At 39.6% G+C, this 16,317-nt stretch overlaps 1 protein-coding gene across 3 annotated transcripts in view; it reads right to left on the reverse strand.

Annotated features, from left to right (window-relative positions):
• The window catches only part of VPS26A (VPS26 retromer complex component A), a 55,259-nt gene that overhangs the window by 6,493 nt on the left and 32,449 nt on the right, over window positions 1-16,317 (reverse strand). For all 3 annotated transcript variants that reach the window (XM_053582276.1, XM_053582275.1, XM_053582277.1), the window contains exons 3-7: window positions 10,544-10,619; window positions 9,443-9,599; window positions 7,923-8,087; window positions 4,374-4,480; window positions 849-917 (exon numbers count right to left, since the gene is read on the reverse strand). In XM_053582276.1, the coding sequence (XP_053438251.1) occupies window positions 849-917; window positions 4,374-4,480; window positions 7,923-8,087; window positions 9,443-9,599; window positions 10,544-10,619 (574 nt within the window). The remainder of the gene's footprint in view (window positions 1-848; window positions 918-4,373; window positions 4,481-7,922; window positions 8,088-9,442; window positions 9,600-10,543; window positions 10,620-16,317) is intronic.

Below are 16,317 nucleotides of genomic sequence, written 5' to 3' on the forward strand. Positions count from 1 at the left end.
ATACTTTTCTCATGTACATATATTTGTTGAAAGATATAAAAATTTTACATAAAAATTTTTTAGATGAAAATCTGTGGCTGCTGGAATTTTACAAAGTAATGTCACATAACATAAGAATACATATCATATATGGGTCATGGAGTCAGAAAGAACTGGGCTCAAACCTAAATTCTGCAATGATTAGCTTGCTATATCAACTTTAGCTAATTTTTTAACCTCTCTCAGCTTCATGTGCAAAATAAGGAATAACCACCTAACTCAAAGAGTGGTAAGGAAAGGAGCTTTAGAGCACCTGAGTCTACAATGCCTCATCTACACTTGGCACACAATAAATAGTAGCTGCTTTCTGAACTCATGACAAACAGTGAGAAAAACCCAAAGACATAAATTTCACATGATAAACACTGGCTTCATTGTCTCAGACACCATAGATTATCCAGTAACAGAACTACTTATTTTCTCATGGGGCTATAACTCCAAAATCCCACAAGAATTAATGCTCTGCCATATTGCATCTGTGGTCAGCATGAGAAAAAAACATTTACAAAGGTCAACTATTATAACAGAAGATAACACTAATACTATAAATTCAGAACTCTCTCTCTTCATATATATAACTATTTTTTCCTAAATCCTAAATTTAAACTGAGTGAAAAACTAAACCTTATTTTAGACTAGGAAGTTCAACTGCTGTCTTCTTAGCAGTCACACAAAGATGATTTTAAAAATTATTATTTGAAGAACAGTTTTAAGAATTCACAAATACTTTCACACTGAATTAAGTACAAATTAAATGCCACAAACTGCTATTTGCACTATACAAAAGAAGTACCTGAAAAGTGTGTTACCTTTTACTGGTGCACCATCCATTATTTCATATTTGGCAATTGTTTCTGTTTCCGTTGTTGTACTGGGTCCTAGTGACACAATATAAATGTATTAATTTAAATATTTCCAGAATATAATTTCCAGCCTTATGACTTTTTCCTATTTTAACTACATTATTTTAATACTAACTTATCTTCCCATTTTCTTAAAAATGTTCATTATTTCTTTTCTTTTTTTTTTTTTTTTTTTGGAGATAAGTCTCACTGTGCTGCCCTCAGTAGAGTGCCTTGGTTTCCTAGCTCACAGCAACTTCAAACTCTTGGGTGCAAGTGATCCTCTTGTCTCAGCCTCCCAAGTAGCTGGGACTACAGGTGCCCATCACAACGCTTGACTATTTTTTAGAGACAGGGTCTTGCTCTTGCTCAGGCTGGTTTGAGACCTGTGAGCTCAGGCGATCCACCTGCCTGGTTCCCAGAGTGCTAGGATTACAGGCGTGATCATCATTTTCAACTTTTTTTTTTGTTTTGAGAAAGAGCTCAAGCTGTCGCCCTAGGTAGAGTGCTGTGGCATCACAGCTCACAGCAACCTCCAGCTCCTGGGCTCAAGCGATTCTCCTGCCTCTGCCTCCCAAGTAGCTGGGACCACAGGCGCCCACGGCAACATATGGCTATTTTTTTGGTTGCAACCATCATTGTTGTTTGGTGGGCCCGGGCTGGATTCAAACCCGCCAGGTCAGGTGTATGTGGCTGGCGCCTTAGCCGCTTGAGCCACAGGTGCCAAGCCTTTTTTTTTTTTTTTTTGAGACAGAGCCATGTTACTCATTTTCTTTTCTTTTTTTTTTTTTTTTGAGACAGAGTCTCACTGTGTTGCCCTTGGTAGAGAGCCATGGCATCACAGTGTCAAAGTGCTATGGTGTCAATAGCTCAATGGGCTTGGCGTCAGTAACTCAATGGTTAGGGTGCCACCCACAGGTACTGGGGCTGGCAGGTTTGAACCTGGCCCAGGCCTGCTAAACAACAATGACAACTACAACAACAACAACAAAATAGCCAGGTGTTGTGGCGGGCACCTGTAAGTCCCAGCTAGTTGGGAGGCTGAGGCAAGAGAATCACTTGAGCCCAAGAGTTTGAGGTTGCTGTGAGCTGTGACACCACAGCACTCTACCAAGGGTAATAAACTGAGTCTCCAAAACAAAAACAAAAACAAATGGCTTGGCGCCCGTAGCACAGTGGTTACGGCGCCAGCCACATACACTGAAGCTGGTGAGTTCGAAACTGGCCCAGGCCAGCTAAACAACAATGACAAATGCAACAACAACAAACAGCTGGGTGTTGAGTTTGAGGTTGCTGTGAGCTATGATGCCAAGGCACTCTCATTTTCTTGCCCTCAGTAGACTCTGTCTCAAAAAAAAGAAAAGAAAATGCAGTTCTGGATGATGACTATAGATTATTTTTCTTTTATTAATATTTTTCTATACTAGCACATACTTTATTTTTACTTTTGTTTTTTCTTTTTGGAGACAGCCTCACTTCATTGCCCTTGGTAGACTATGGTGGAGTCATAGCTCACGCAGCCTCAAACTCCTGGGCTAGCGTGATTCTCTCACCTCAGCCTCCTGAGTAGCTGGAACTACAGGCACCTGCCACAACACCCAGCTATTTTTAAAGATGGGGTCTCACTCTTGCTCAGGCTGGTCTCCAACCCATGAGGTCAGGCAGTCCATCCACCTTGTCCTCTCAGAGTGCCAGGATTACAGGCATGAGCCCCCCCGCCAACCTTGAAGTTTGGTTTTAATATCTTAAAATCACTTAAATTTACTAACAGGTAAAAACATAGAGATTAAGAAATTACAGGGCTGGGCACAGTGGCTCATGCCTGTAATCCTAGCACTCTGGGAGGCTGAGGAGGGAGGTCACTTGAGCTCATGAGTTCAAGACCAGTCTGAGCAAAAGGGAGACCCCCCCCCCCCAATCTCTAAAAAATATCCAGACTACAGTTGTAGCAGGCATCTGTAGTCCCAGCTACTGGGGAGGCTGAGGCAAGAAGACTGGTTGAGCCCAAGAGTTTGAGGTTGCTATGAGGTATGACGCCATGGCACTCTACCAAAGATGACAAAGTTGAGAGTCTGTCTCAAAATAAATAAATAAATAAATAAAATAAAAAGAAATTACAGGTGTTTATAATTACGACTACTGATCATAATTTTCTTTTTCTTAAGGCAGACTTTAGCTCTATTATTGCTCAGGCAAAAATATAGAAGTGTCTTCACAGTTCAATGCAACCTGAAGCTCCTAAATTCAAGGGATTCTCCTGCCTCAGCCTCCTGAGTAGCTGTGAGTACAGGCACTCACAACTATGCCCAACTAATTGTTCTATTTTTTTGTAGATACGGTCTCATTCTTACTCCAGATGGTTTTGAACTCTTGTCTCAAGCAATCTTCCCATCTTGGCTTCAGAAAGTGCTAACATTACAGGCATGAGCCACCATGCTTGGCCTACTGATTATAAATTCCTTTTGTGTGTGTGTGTGTGTGTGTTTTTAACAAACTCCAGAACATTTTATTTGCTATAAAATAATTTAGTTAATGGGGTGAACCAAAGTTTATGCTATGTAACAGATAAATACGAAGAGCTAAGTAGTTGGCAAGGCATGATGGCTCCCACCTTTAATCCTAGCACTCTGAGAGACCGAGACAGGTGGAATGTTTGAGCTCAGGAGACCAGCCCGAGCAAGAACGAGACCCCATCTCTACTAAAAAAGTAAAAAAACTAGCCAGGTGTTATGGCAGGCACCTATAGTCCCAGCAACTTGGAAGGCTGAGACAAGATATCTCTCAAATGATGCCAGGGCACTCTACCCAGGGTTACAGAGTAAGACTCTGTCTCAAAAAAAAAAAAACCAAACAGGGTGGCACCCATAGCTCAGTGGGTAGGGCACTGGCCACATACACCCAGGCTGGTGGGTTCGAACTCAGCCTGGGCCAGCTAAACAGCAATGACAACTGCAAAATGACATTACTAACTAAAACATTATTTGTAATAGCAAAAGACTGGAAGCAACCTGTATATCCACCAACAATGGACTGGTTCAATTATGTACCAATAAAATGGAAGGCTATAAAAAAGATGACTTGTTCTACACATTGATATGGAAAGATATCTGATAGATACTGTTAAGTGAAAAACCAAACGTACAATACATTATATATCCATTATTTAAGTAAAAGGGGGTATGTATAATATATATGTACTTGTTAATATAACTATCTAGATTAAGGATTTTAAAACTTATAAATGTATTACCTACGAGTAGCTAAAGTACAGGAACAGGACACTTTTTACTATATAGTCTTTTACACTTTATTTTTGAACCATGTGAATTTATTACCTATTCAAAAATTTATTTTTAAAAAAGCATTAAATGAATAACTGCAATATTAAGTAGCAAAGTTAGTATCCAATGTGGGTATCAAATTTATGTTTAAATGCTATTTTGCAATGTCCACTAAAATAGGGAATTTTAATTCAAATTCTTTTCAACTTACCAATTCCTGTGATCTCTTTTTTGATCAGTTGTAATTCCATATGTTGTATTTTTATCCTTACTAACAAAAAGTAAATTTTTCCAACAATCACATCCTTTAAATGATACCTATTAGGAAAAAATATATCTCACTCAGTTTCAATTTAAACAAAGAGTAAAATATGCCCTGAAAAACTCTGAAAGCTATCTTTAGTATAATTATTATTTAAGAATACTATTTTTGACTAGTCACATTGCCTAATGTCCCTTTCTTCAAAAATATACTTAATTTTTGCTATAAAATAAGAACTGAAACTTGACTATCAGTATATCTCAAAGGGAATAGTCTGATTAATTGCTGGTCCTAGAAAATTAAAAACTTCCATTAAGAAATACGTATTTGGAGGCCAGGCATGGTGGTTCATGCCTGTAATCCTAGCACTCTAGGAGGATGAGGCAGGTAGCTTGCTTGAGCTCAGGAGTTCGAGACCAGCCTGAGCAAGAGCGAGACTCCCATCTCTAAAAATAGCTGGGCACTGTGGCAGGCGCCTATAGTCCTAGCTACTTTGGAGGCTGAGGCAAAAGAATCACTTAAGCCCAAGAGTTTGAGGCTGCTGTGAGCTAGGATACCAGGGCATTCTATCCAGAGTGACAGAGACAGACTCTGTCTCAAAAAAAATAAAAAGAAAAGAAAAACTTATTTGGTATATAAAGACATTTTTCAACACTAAAAGCTTTACATGAGAGTTTAGTATTATTCTAAGTGAAAGATTTGTTCAGCTAACATAAATCATCTGGCTACAAAGAGAGATTAATAGGGGCTACAAACATAGGTTGAATTTACTATCTACTAGCTAGGTTGTAATATCTAATAAACAAACACTGTTCCCAGGTACCTCGAAATGATGCGGTAATAAACCAGGGAATCCCTACAATATCTAGAGGAACTTTTTTTTTTTTGTAGAGACAGAGTCTCACTTTAGTAGAGTGCCGTGGCATCACACGGCTCACAGCAACCTCCAGCTCTTGGCTTACATGATTCTCCTGCCTCAGCCTCCCGAGTAGATGGGGACTACAGGCGCCCGCCACAACGCCCGGCTATTTTTTTGTTGCAGTTTGGCCAGGGCTGGGCTTGAACCCGCCACCCTCAGCATATGGGGCCGGCGCCCTACTCACTGAGCCACAGGCGCCGCCCTCTAGAGGAACTTTTAGCCTTCTCCCAGGTTTGGATCTCAAAATAATATCCTAAGAGTTCATTAACATAATTATGTTAGTCTAAAGAGAGGTTTCAGTGGCAAGTTTTAGGGTCCGAGCTAGCTGACAATTTATCAACAATATAATTTTAAGACTCTGATGGCTTATGTGTCACACATCCAGTGATATAAACCTAGAAGTGACAACTAATTTATTAATTTATTTATTTTTATTGAGACAGAGTCTTACTTTATCACCCTCCACAGAGTGCCATAGCATCACAGCTCACAGCAACCTCTAACTCTTGGGCTTAAGAGATTCTCTTGCCTCAGCCTCCCAGGTAGCTAGGGCTACAAGCACCCACCACAACGTCCAGATTATTTTTTTGTTACAGTTGTCATTGTTGTTTAGCAGAACCAGGCTGGGCTCGAACCTGTCGGCCTCGGTGTATATGGCTGGCGCCCTACTCACTGCGCCATGGGCACTGAGCCAGAAGTGACAGCTAATTAAAAAAAATCACATAACGGGCGGCGCCTGTGGCTCAGTCGGTAAGGCGCCGGCCCCATATACCGAGGGTGGCGGGTTCAAACCCGGCCCCGGCCAAACTGCAACCAAAAAATAGCCGGGCGTTGTGTCGGGTGCCTGTAGTCCCAGCTACTCGGGAGGCTGAGGCAAGAGAATCGCTTAAGCCCAGGAGTTGGAGGTTGCTGTGAGCTGTGTGAGGCCACGGCACTCTACCGAGGGCCATAAAGTGAAACTCTGTCTCTACAAAAAAAAAAAAAAAATCACATAACGTTATAACAAAGATATTTGCACCAGAATGTTTACTGCAGCCCAGTTCATAATCTCTAAGTCATGGAAGAAGCCCAAGTGCCCATTAACCCATGAATTAATGGATTAATAAATTGTGGTATATGTACACCATGGAATATTACGCAGCTTAAAAAAAGATGGGGACTTTACCTCTTTCATGTTTACTAAGAAACATGGATGGAGCTGGAACATATTTTCTTAGCAAAGTATCTCAAGAATAGATGAGAAAGTATCCAATGTACTCAGTCCTACTATGAAACCAATTTATAGCTTTCATATAAAAGCTATAACCCAACTATAGCCCAAGGAAGAAGGGGAAAGTGGGGGGAGGGGATGGGGAGGGTGGGTGGAGGGAGGGTAATTAGTGGGACCTCACCTACGGTACATTTTACAAGGTATGTGTTAAATTTACTAAGTGTAGAATATAAATGTCTTAACACCATAACTAAGAAAATGCAGTGAAGGCTATGTTAACCAGTTTGATGAAAATATTTCATATGGTATATAAAACCAGCACAGTGTACCCCATGATTGCATGAATGTACACAGCTATGATTTAATTAAAAAAAAATCATATAATGAAAGAACGTGTAGAAAGGGAATAATACAGGTAAATCTATTTCTTCACAAATAAAGTTTAGTGAAAAAATAAGGGGAAAACCTATTAATTAAAAAAGATATAGGCTTGACGCCTGTGGCTCAAGCTGCTAAGGCACCAGCCACGTACACCTGAGCTGGTGGGTTTGAATCCAGCCCAGGCCCGCCAAACAACAATGACGGCTGCAATCAGAAAATAGTTGGGCATTGTGGCAGGCGCCTGTGGTCCCAGCTACTTGGGAGGCAGAGGCAGGAGAATTGCTTGAGCCTAGGAGTTGGAGGTTGCTGTGAGCTGTGATGCTACAGCACTCTACCCAGGGCGACAGCCTGAGGCTCTGTCTCAAAAAAACAGAGATGTAAGAGCCAAACAACCAAATACAATATGTAGACCTGTCTGGATACTGGTTTGAACAGATCTTGTGAAAACAGAAAAGTACTATGAGACAATTAGGGAAATGTGAACACTAAATATACAAAGATAGCAAGGAATTATTAATATTTTTAAATATAGCATTATAGTTATATTTAAAATGATACATAATTTTTTATTTTCAAAACATTTTGGGGGTGGCACCTGTGGCTCAGTGAATAGGGCACCGGCCCCATATACCGAGGGTGGCAGGTTCAAACCCGGCCCCGGCAAAACTGCAATAACAACAAAAAACCAATAGCCTGGCTTTGTGGCGGGCGCCTGTAGTCACAGCTACTCTGGAGGCTGAGGCAAGGGAATCGCCTAAGCCCAGGAGTTGGAGGTTGCTGTGAGCTGTGTGACATAACAGCACTCTACAGTGGACAATAAAGTGAAACTCTGTCTCTACAAAAATAAATAAAGTTTCTGTTAGCTCAGAGATTCTGGTGGTGTATGAACATTAATGTCAATTCTATCCTTACTCTGACCCAATTTACAAATACCTGAAAACTTCAGTTTTTAATTTTCCCTAAATATTTATCTGTGAAAGGTACTTACTTTGATTTATTATATTCAAATTCTATATGTAGACAATCTTCAATGCCCACTTCCATTTTAATAGAGTTGTTAACATCCGGATAGGTGGCAAGCTGGTGAACAATAATATCATATTCTTTTACCAAGTCTGTCAGTCTTCTTACTATTGTCACTTTAAGAAAATACCTACAAAGTGAAGAGGATGAGTTAAATCATTTATGATCAATTTTAGTGTTTTCAATGAGCAAACATTAACTGCAACTCAGGTTTTTCCTTCTCACTGGAACTCCTTGGGATCAACTTACTTCATTATTTCATAAAGGAGTTCTAATCTTTTGTAAATACTCCCAACATAAAAAGATACAAAGTTTAATCTTAAAAATAGTGTATTTTTCACATGAGTTTAGAGAGTGTCACCAAACCTGCTTGAAGAAATCTCTCCAGATAACTTTTCTTTTTAATTCCTATCTAGTTAAGGCACTGCTGTTTGGAATCTGAGTCATCAAACCCAGTCCTAGCTAGATAACCCAAGTTAAACAAGGAGAGGAGGATCTCAGACCTGATATGTTCAGAATAATATTTTCAGTTGCCCTGGAATCTGAGGCATCCCTGGCTTCCTGCAAGAAGACATTGGACTGAGAACTTAGAAAACTGGGTTTCTACTCTAGTTCTGCTACACAAGCCAGATAGCCTCTTTGGGTCTCCATATCAATTCTTAAATCATATGCTAAAGGAGGTTAGTGTTTGCAATGAGCAAACATTAACTGCATTATATGACAAATGAAGTACCTCACGGACAATTTACACAAGGGAAGTATATGATTACAATTTCTCATAAGGGGTTCTCTAAATTCACAATGTAGAAGGCTCTAATTACTTCAGATTAGCATTAGCCAGATAAAATATGTAACAGAATTTTTAAGTATTTTAAGTCTTCTAACCCACAATTATAATTAGAAGTTTGAATAAATATCAATAGTAGCCATTACTTTCTGGTTTTAACTCTGCTTACAGTTTCTTTTTTCCTACCCCCTTCCCCACGGAGACAGGGTCTGGCTCTGTCTCCTGGGCTGGAGTACAGTGGTATGATTATAGCTCACTGCAGCCTCAAACTTCCAGGCTCAAGTGATCCTCCTGTCTCAACCTACTGAGTAGCTGGGATTACAGGTGTATGCCATTGAGCCTGGCTAACTTTTCTTTTTTTTTGGTAGAGACAGAGTCTCACTGTACCGCCCTCGGGTAGAGTGCTGTGGCATCACGCGGCTCACAGCAACCTCTAACTCTTGGGCTTACGCAATTCTCCTGCCTCAGCCTCCCGAGCAGCTGGGACTACAGGCGCCCGCCACAACGCCCAGCTATTTTTTTGTTGCAGTTTGGCCGGGGCTGGGTTTGAACCCGCCACCCTCGGCATATAGGGCCAGCGCCCTACTCACTGAGCCACAGGCGCCACCCCTAACTTTTTTTTTTTTTAATATTTTGTAAAGATGGGGTTTTGCTATGTTACACAAGCTACATTTATAGTTTCTGATACACATTCATACCTCAAGCGGACATTGGCACCGATGTAAGATTCATATGGCTTTTCAACTTGCATAAATTCAAAATCATAACTTCTGCTCTGAGTCAGTTCTCCAGGAAGGGCTAGTTCTTTCACTAGGTTTACAAATTCATGAGTATTACTCTTGTCATTGAAAAGTTCTAAGACATGAAAAAAAAAAAATGACCAATTACAATAGCCATTTCAATAAAACCTAAGCTACTTCCAAAGCAAATAATTTTTACCAAAAGATTTGCTAGATTTATCTCTACTTTAAGAAACTAGAGCTATGATTTAAATATTGCTATCCTTCTCATCATTACTATGCCCCATGTAAAGCATAAAAAAATTCAAGTAGCATAGCACACTGAAAATTTTTATTAAAAATGAGTTCATTCCTCTGATCAAAATGAGCCCGTACGATCTCATGCATGATATGTAAACAAATATCCATATATTCTAGTTTCTAGTTTTCTAAGAAAGTTTTACTGTAAAACTTAGAATGCTTGATTAAAATCTAATTATGTAGACAGTATTATAAAGACATGTTTTTATTACTCTTTTCTGAATCTACAGTGCCAAAAGATTTACATACAGTTTAACACCCTGCTAAATCAAGCACATCTCTAAATTACACATATGGAAATATATACAAGTTGATCTAAGTCAAGAAGAAATTACACTTTTCTTCTAGGGTGGGTCTGGCTACAGGTATACACTAGATCAGGAAAACAATGGCATGGATATTTAGAAAATGAAGGATGAAGGTGAGGCAGATTATTAATTGTAAGGGTGGTGAAAAATATAGACAGATGGAAATTTCAGTAAGTCAACTAATTTACTTCAAGGCTGGTAGTTTATTTAATTCCTTTCATTTTCAGTAATGAAGTCCAAAAACAAATATTGAGTAAGTCAAATATTTAACACAAGTAAAAGAAACATGATTTAATATATTTATAAAGTTAAGTCCTCTCTTTTATTATGCACAATCAATTCCTTCCTTCCACAAAGCTAAACTCTTAATTTAATCATTTAAGTGCCAAATCCAACCATCTTCAAATTCAGTTATCAAAGAAAAAAAAAGTAATACTATTTTAAAACTCACCAATTTGACCTACAAATTCAATTCTAATTCCTTGGTGCTCTAGCCTCTTTCCAGGTTGCTTAAAGGCTAGGTTTACCTGCCAAAACATGAAATTATAAGAGATGTTAACGATCCCTTGAGTGGGCTTACTAGTAGATTCCTTCTAGATGAATCCCATCTATAAGTATTTCAGGTATTCATTTATGAAGTTTCAGACACCACCATACATGTATTTAGAGCAGGATGATGTTCCAACACCAAAGAAACTATAATTTATTCATACACAATTATTAATAAACCTATTTTTTACATATATACTTAAAATATCTGTTTTGTCTATAAAGAGCTACAAAGAAAAAAAGCTTCGGCTGGCTCGGCACCTGTAGCTTAAGCGGCTAGGGTGCCAGCCACAAACTGGAGTTGGCAGGTTCGAATCCAGCCCGGGCCCGCCAAACAACAATGACACTACAACCAAAAAAATAGCCAGGCATTGTGGCGGATGCCTGTAGTCCCAGCTACTTGGGAAGCTGAGGCAAGAGAATCACTTGAGCCCAAGAGTTTGAGGTTGCTGTGAGCTGTGATGCCACAGGACTCTAGCTAGGGCAACAGCTTCAGACTCTGTCTCAAAAAAAAAAGAAGAAGAAAGAAAGAAAAAACCTTCAGCTATTCATATGTATTTTCTGGTCAAATAATTCTATGACTAATAACAACATTTTAATGTGAAGTGACCACTAATACCAAGAATTGACCTAAAAACAGACACAATTCCAGGACATTTAAATCAAACAACCCTAACATCCACACAGTCAGGACTATACTATGGAGAATGCACAGAAATCTATGAGGTAAAAATCATAGATTTATACCTCAGGTATCACTTTAAGTTTTTTGTAACCAAGAATATATTGCTTTAATTCCTAACTTTAAAAGCAATGCTTATTGCCCTAAATCTGTTATTTGTCCTAAAAACAAAATGTCTAAAAATTTTAATTTTGAGTATGTTTTTTATCTATGTACTTCTGAAGTAAAATACATAATCTCAAAAATCCCTAAGTTCATCTGCCAAATGGAAACCTTTAATATATAACTTTTAAATTTGAAAAAGTATCTCCCAATTATATATCTCTTCTATAGCTTCCACATCTTATAACCAATATAAGTTACTTACTGCCTTCAAAATTAATAACTCGGAAAAAGAAGTAAATAAACTGGTATATCATATGATGGCATATTATGAAAAGTTTAAAAATAATAATCAAAGAATTTTTTAATGAAGATGCGCATGATATGTTACATGAAAGAAACATAGCCAAATTGCATACAAGTATATGCCAATTATATTTTTTCAACTATAGAAAGAAAATACTCTTAATAACAGTTACTTCTCGAATGCATGATTATGGGTAATTTTGTTTTTTTCTATGTCGTTTTCAAGTTGCTTTCTTATTTTTTACAGTAGGCAAATACTATCAAAATTAAAAAATTGTTTAAGAAAAAAAGGTAGTACTTAGACAAGCTTCATATACACTGAAAATTTTAGGTTTGAACCACACATAATAAAATAAGCATAATCTCAGCTGCTTCATAAACCAGGCAGTAATTAGAGCTATTTTCTAATATGCACCAATAGAGCAAATAGAAAAAAGTGTGTGTGTGTATATATATATATATATATTTTTTTTGAGACAGAGTCTCATTTCGTGGCCCTCAGTAGAGTGCTATGGCGACATAGCTCATAGCAACCTCCAGCTCTTGGGCTTAGATGATTTTCTTGCCTCAGCCTCCCGAGTAGCTGGGACTACAGGCACCTGCTACAGTGCCCGGCTATCTTTTGTTGCAGTTTGGCTGGGGCCGGGCTCAAACCCGCCACCCTCAGTACATAGGGCGTGCACTCTACTCACTGAGCCACAGGCACCGCCTGGAAAAAAGTGTATTTTTAAAAATGTCTTTTTGGGAGCAATTGTTGAGAATGGTTTGGCCATCCACACCATAAAGGTAGAAATGCCAAGTTATTCAGTTTTCCTACCAAACTGCATGAACTATAAAGTTTTCCTTATTTCCCACTGATTTTAAAATACAGTTGCTTTGGGCAGCACCTGTGGCTCAAAGGAGTAGAGCACCAGCCCCATATGCCAGAGGTGGCAGGTTCAAGCCCAGCCCCGGTCAAAAACTGCAAAAAAAAAAAAAAATACGGTTGCTTTAAAACCCAAAGCAAGCTATTCTGCAATCTGCAGGACACCAAAATTTGAAGGCATAATTAAGCATTTTGGTTTAAAAGTTATTCTACAAGGGAGAATGAAACCAACTATAATGGTAAACTGGGTCAAAAAAATCAACACCAGGCAGGGAAACAGTGGTTCACTCCTGTAATCCTAGCATGCTGGGAGGCTAACGCAGGCAGATGGATTAAAGTCAGGAGTTCAGAGTTTAAAACCAGCCTGAGCAAGAGTGAGATCCCTCTTTCTAAAAATAGAAAAATTAGCTGGGTGTGGAAGATCACTTGAGCTCAAGAGTTTGAGGTTGCAGTGAGTTTTGACAACATCACTGCACTCTGTCTCAGAAGAGAAAAATAGAAGAATCTTAACACCAATTCAGCTAAATAATACTTTTGTAACTTTTTATGATGTAATTTCAAACTTACAAAAAAGTTGCAAAAACAATACAAGGAAAATCCCACATAACCATTACCCAGATTGTCATGTTTATGTTTTTCTGTCTGCTTTAACATCATCTACTTACGTGTATGCATATATACACCACCTTTTCCCCCCACAACCAAGAATAAGTTTGAGACATCATGTCCTAGCACTCATAAACACTTCATGTATATTTCTTAAGAAATGAACATTCTTCTACAGAATTATAATACAACAATCAAAATTAAGGAAGTTAACATCTTTAACATCCCATGGTCTGCATTCAAATTCCATCAATTGTCCCCCATACTGTACTGTAATTTCCCCCCCTCCTCTCTAGGATGAAATATTATGTATAGTTGTGATGTCTCTTTAGTATCCTTTAATGTACAACATTCATCAGTCACGGCCTTTCTTGACCTTGATGTTTTTTAAGAATATGTATCAGGGCTGAGCATGGCAGCTCTTCCCTGTAATCCTAGCACTTTGGGAGGCCCAAGTAGGAGGACTGCTTGAGGCCAGGAGTTCCAGACCAGCCTGAGCAACATGGTGAGACCTCCGTCTCTACCAAAAATAGGAAATTAGGCAGGCAGGGTAAAGTGCACCTATAAGTCTCATCTACTTATGAGACTGAGGCAGGAAGATCATTTGAGTCCAGAAGTTTGAAGCTGCAGAGAGCTATGATGATGCCATGGCACTCTAGCCTGAGCAACACAGTGAGCTCATGTCCTGATTACGGAATTATAATTAATGAACCCTTCCCCCAAAAAAATTCCCAGATAAATCACTAGTCAAAATTTTCACAATTCCAACAAAAAACTATATCTCAGTATTTAATTAACCACAGCCAGAAAGACTTTAGTACTCACAAGGTACAGGAATATATAAGCTCTAATTTTAAAAGGGGGAACCTAAGTAAGGTACAGTTTTAGAGAGCATAAAAAATTTAAGACACAGTCCAGTTGAACTAAATTTAAGGAAGAATGGTCACTTGACATAAACCAAAGAGTAAATGCTCTAAGTAAGGATGAAAGCAACCTGAGGAAGTCAGTTTTAGGAATTTCCCTATTGAGGCTGGGTGTGGTGGCCTAGTAGTCTGGGAGGCCAAGATGGGTGGACTGCTTGAGCTCAGAAGGAGTTCAAGACCAGCCAGAGCAAGACCCCATTTCTACTAAAAATAGAAAAATTAGCTGGCTGTTCTGGTGGGTGCTTACAGTCCCAGCTACTTGGGAAGGTGAAACAAGTTTTCTAGCCAGGTGACAGGTTAAGGCAAGAGGATCCCTCAAAACAGGAGTTTGAGGTTGCTGTGAGATAGACTGACATCACGGCACTCCAGCCTGGGCAATAAAGTTAGGCTCTGTCTCAAAAAAAAAAAAAATCCCTATTGATTTTGTGATAATCTGAGTATTTCCACTAGTCTTAAGGAATACTTCAAAAACACTCCCAAAAACGTTTTGCCAGTAGGCAGCTACTTTTAACCTTTAAAAGTATATGCCACCAGGTATGCCAAGACAATTCAATGGGGAGAAATAATCTTTTCAACAAAAAGTTCTGAAACAACCAGGTATCAACATGCAAATGAATAAAGCTGGACTCTGACCTCACACCACAGACAAACAATAACTCAAAAGGATAACATACCTAAATGTAAGAACAACAACAAAACTCTGAGAAAAAAATATAAATCTTCATGGCCTTGGATTAGGCAATGATTTCTTAGATATGATGCCAAAAGCATGAGCAACAAAAAAATAATAAATTGGACTTCAAAACAACTGAAAACTTTTTGTTGCAAAAGATACCATCAAGTATGGGCGGCGCCTGTGGCTCAAAGGGGTAGGGTGCCGGCCCCATATGCCAGAGGTGGCGGGTTCAAACCTAGCCTCGGCCAAAAACTGCAAAAAAAAAAAAAAAGATACCATCAAGTAAGTGAAAAGGGGCCTGGCATGGTGGCTCACACCCTTATTTCTAGCACTGTAGGAGGCACAGGCAGGAAGATTGCTTGAAGCCAGGAATTTGAGACCAGCCTGAGCAAGAGCAAGACCCTGTCTCTACAAAAAGCAGAAAAGTTATCCAGGCATGGCAGGCACCTGCAGTATCAGCTACTTGAGAGGCAGAGGCAAGAGGATCCCTTGTCCCAGGAGTCCAACCTGGCTGTAAGCTAGGCTGATACCATGGCATTCTAGACTGGACAACAAAGGGAGACTGTGTCTCAAAAAAAGAAAAAGTGAAAAGACAACTTACAGGGCGGCACCTGTGGCTCAGTGAGTAGGGCGCCGGCCCCATATGTCAAGGGTAGCGAGTTCAAACCCAGCCCCGGCCAAACTGCAACAACAACAACAAAAAAAATAGCCGGGTGTTGTGGCGGGCGCCTGTAGTCCCAGCTGCTCGGGAGGCTGAGGCAAGAGAATCGTGTAAGCCCAAGAGTTAGAGGTTGCTGTGAGCTGAGTGACGCCACGGCACTCTACCCGAGGGCGGTACAGTGAGACTCTGTCTCTACGAAAAAAAAAAAAAAAGAAAAGAAAAGACAACTTACAGAATGGGCAAAACCCCTATCTGATAAGGAACCTATATCTAGAATATATAGATGATTAAATATGAAATGTCTGATTTTGAATCCAGTTTTGTTTTTTTTTTTTTTTTGGAGACAGTCTCACTTTATAGCCTTTGGTAGAGTGCCGTGGCATCACAACTCACAGCAACCTTCAACTTCTGGGCTTAGGCAATTCTCTTACCTCAGCCTCCCGGGTAGCTGGGATTACAGGTGCCCACTACAACACCCAGCTATTTTTTATTGCAGTTTGGCCGGAGCCAGGTCTGAACCTTCTACCCTCGGCATATGGGGCCGGTGCCCTACTCACTGGGCCACAGGCACCACCCGAATCCAGTTTAGTTTATAATACCTCAAAAAAGCAATATAGGCTCAGCACCTATAGCTCAGCGGCTAGGGTACCAGCCACATACACAGAAGCTGGCAGGTTCGAACCCAGGCCAGGCCTGCCAAACAATAGTGACAACTACAACCAAAAAATAGTCGGGCATTGTGGCAGGCACCTGTAGGCCCATCTATGTGGGAGGCTGAGGCAAGAGATTCGCTTAAGCCCAAGAGTTGGAGGTTGCTGTGAGCTTGATGCCATGGCACTCTACCGAGGGCAACAT

The sequence above is a fragment of the Nycticebus coucang genome, chromosome 3 (genome assembly GCF_027406575.1).
Source record: "Nycticebus coucang isolate mNycCou1 chromosome 3, mNycCou1.pri, whole genome shotgun sequence".
Taxonomy (NCBI): domain Eukaryota; kingdom Metazoa; phylum Chordata; class Mammalia; order Primates; family Lorisidae; genus Nycticebus; species Nycticebus coucang.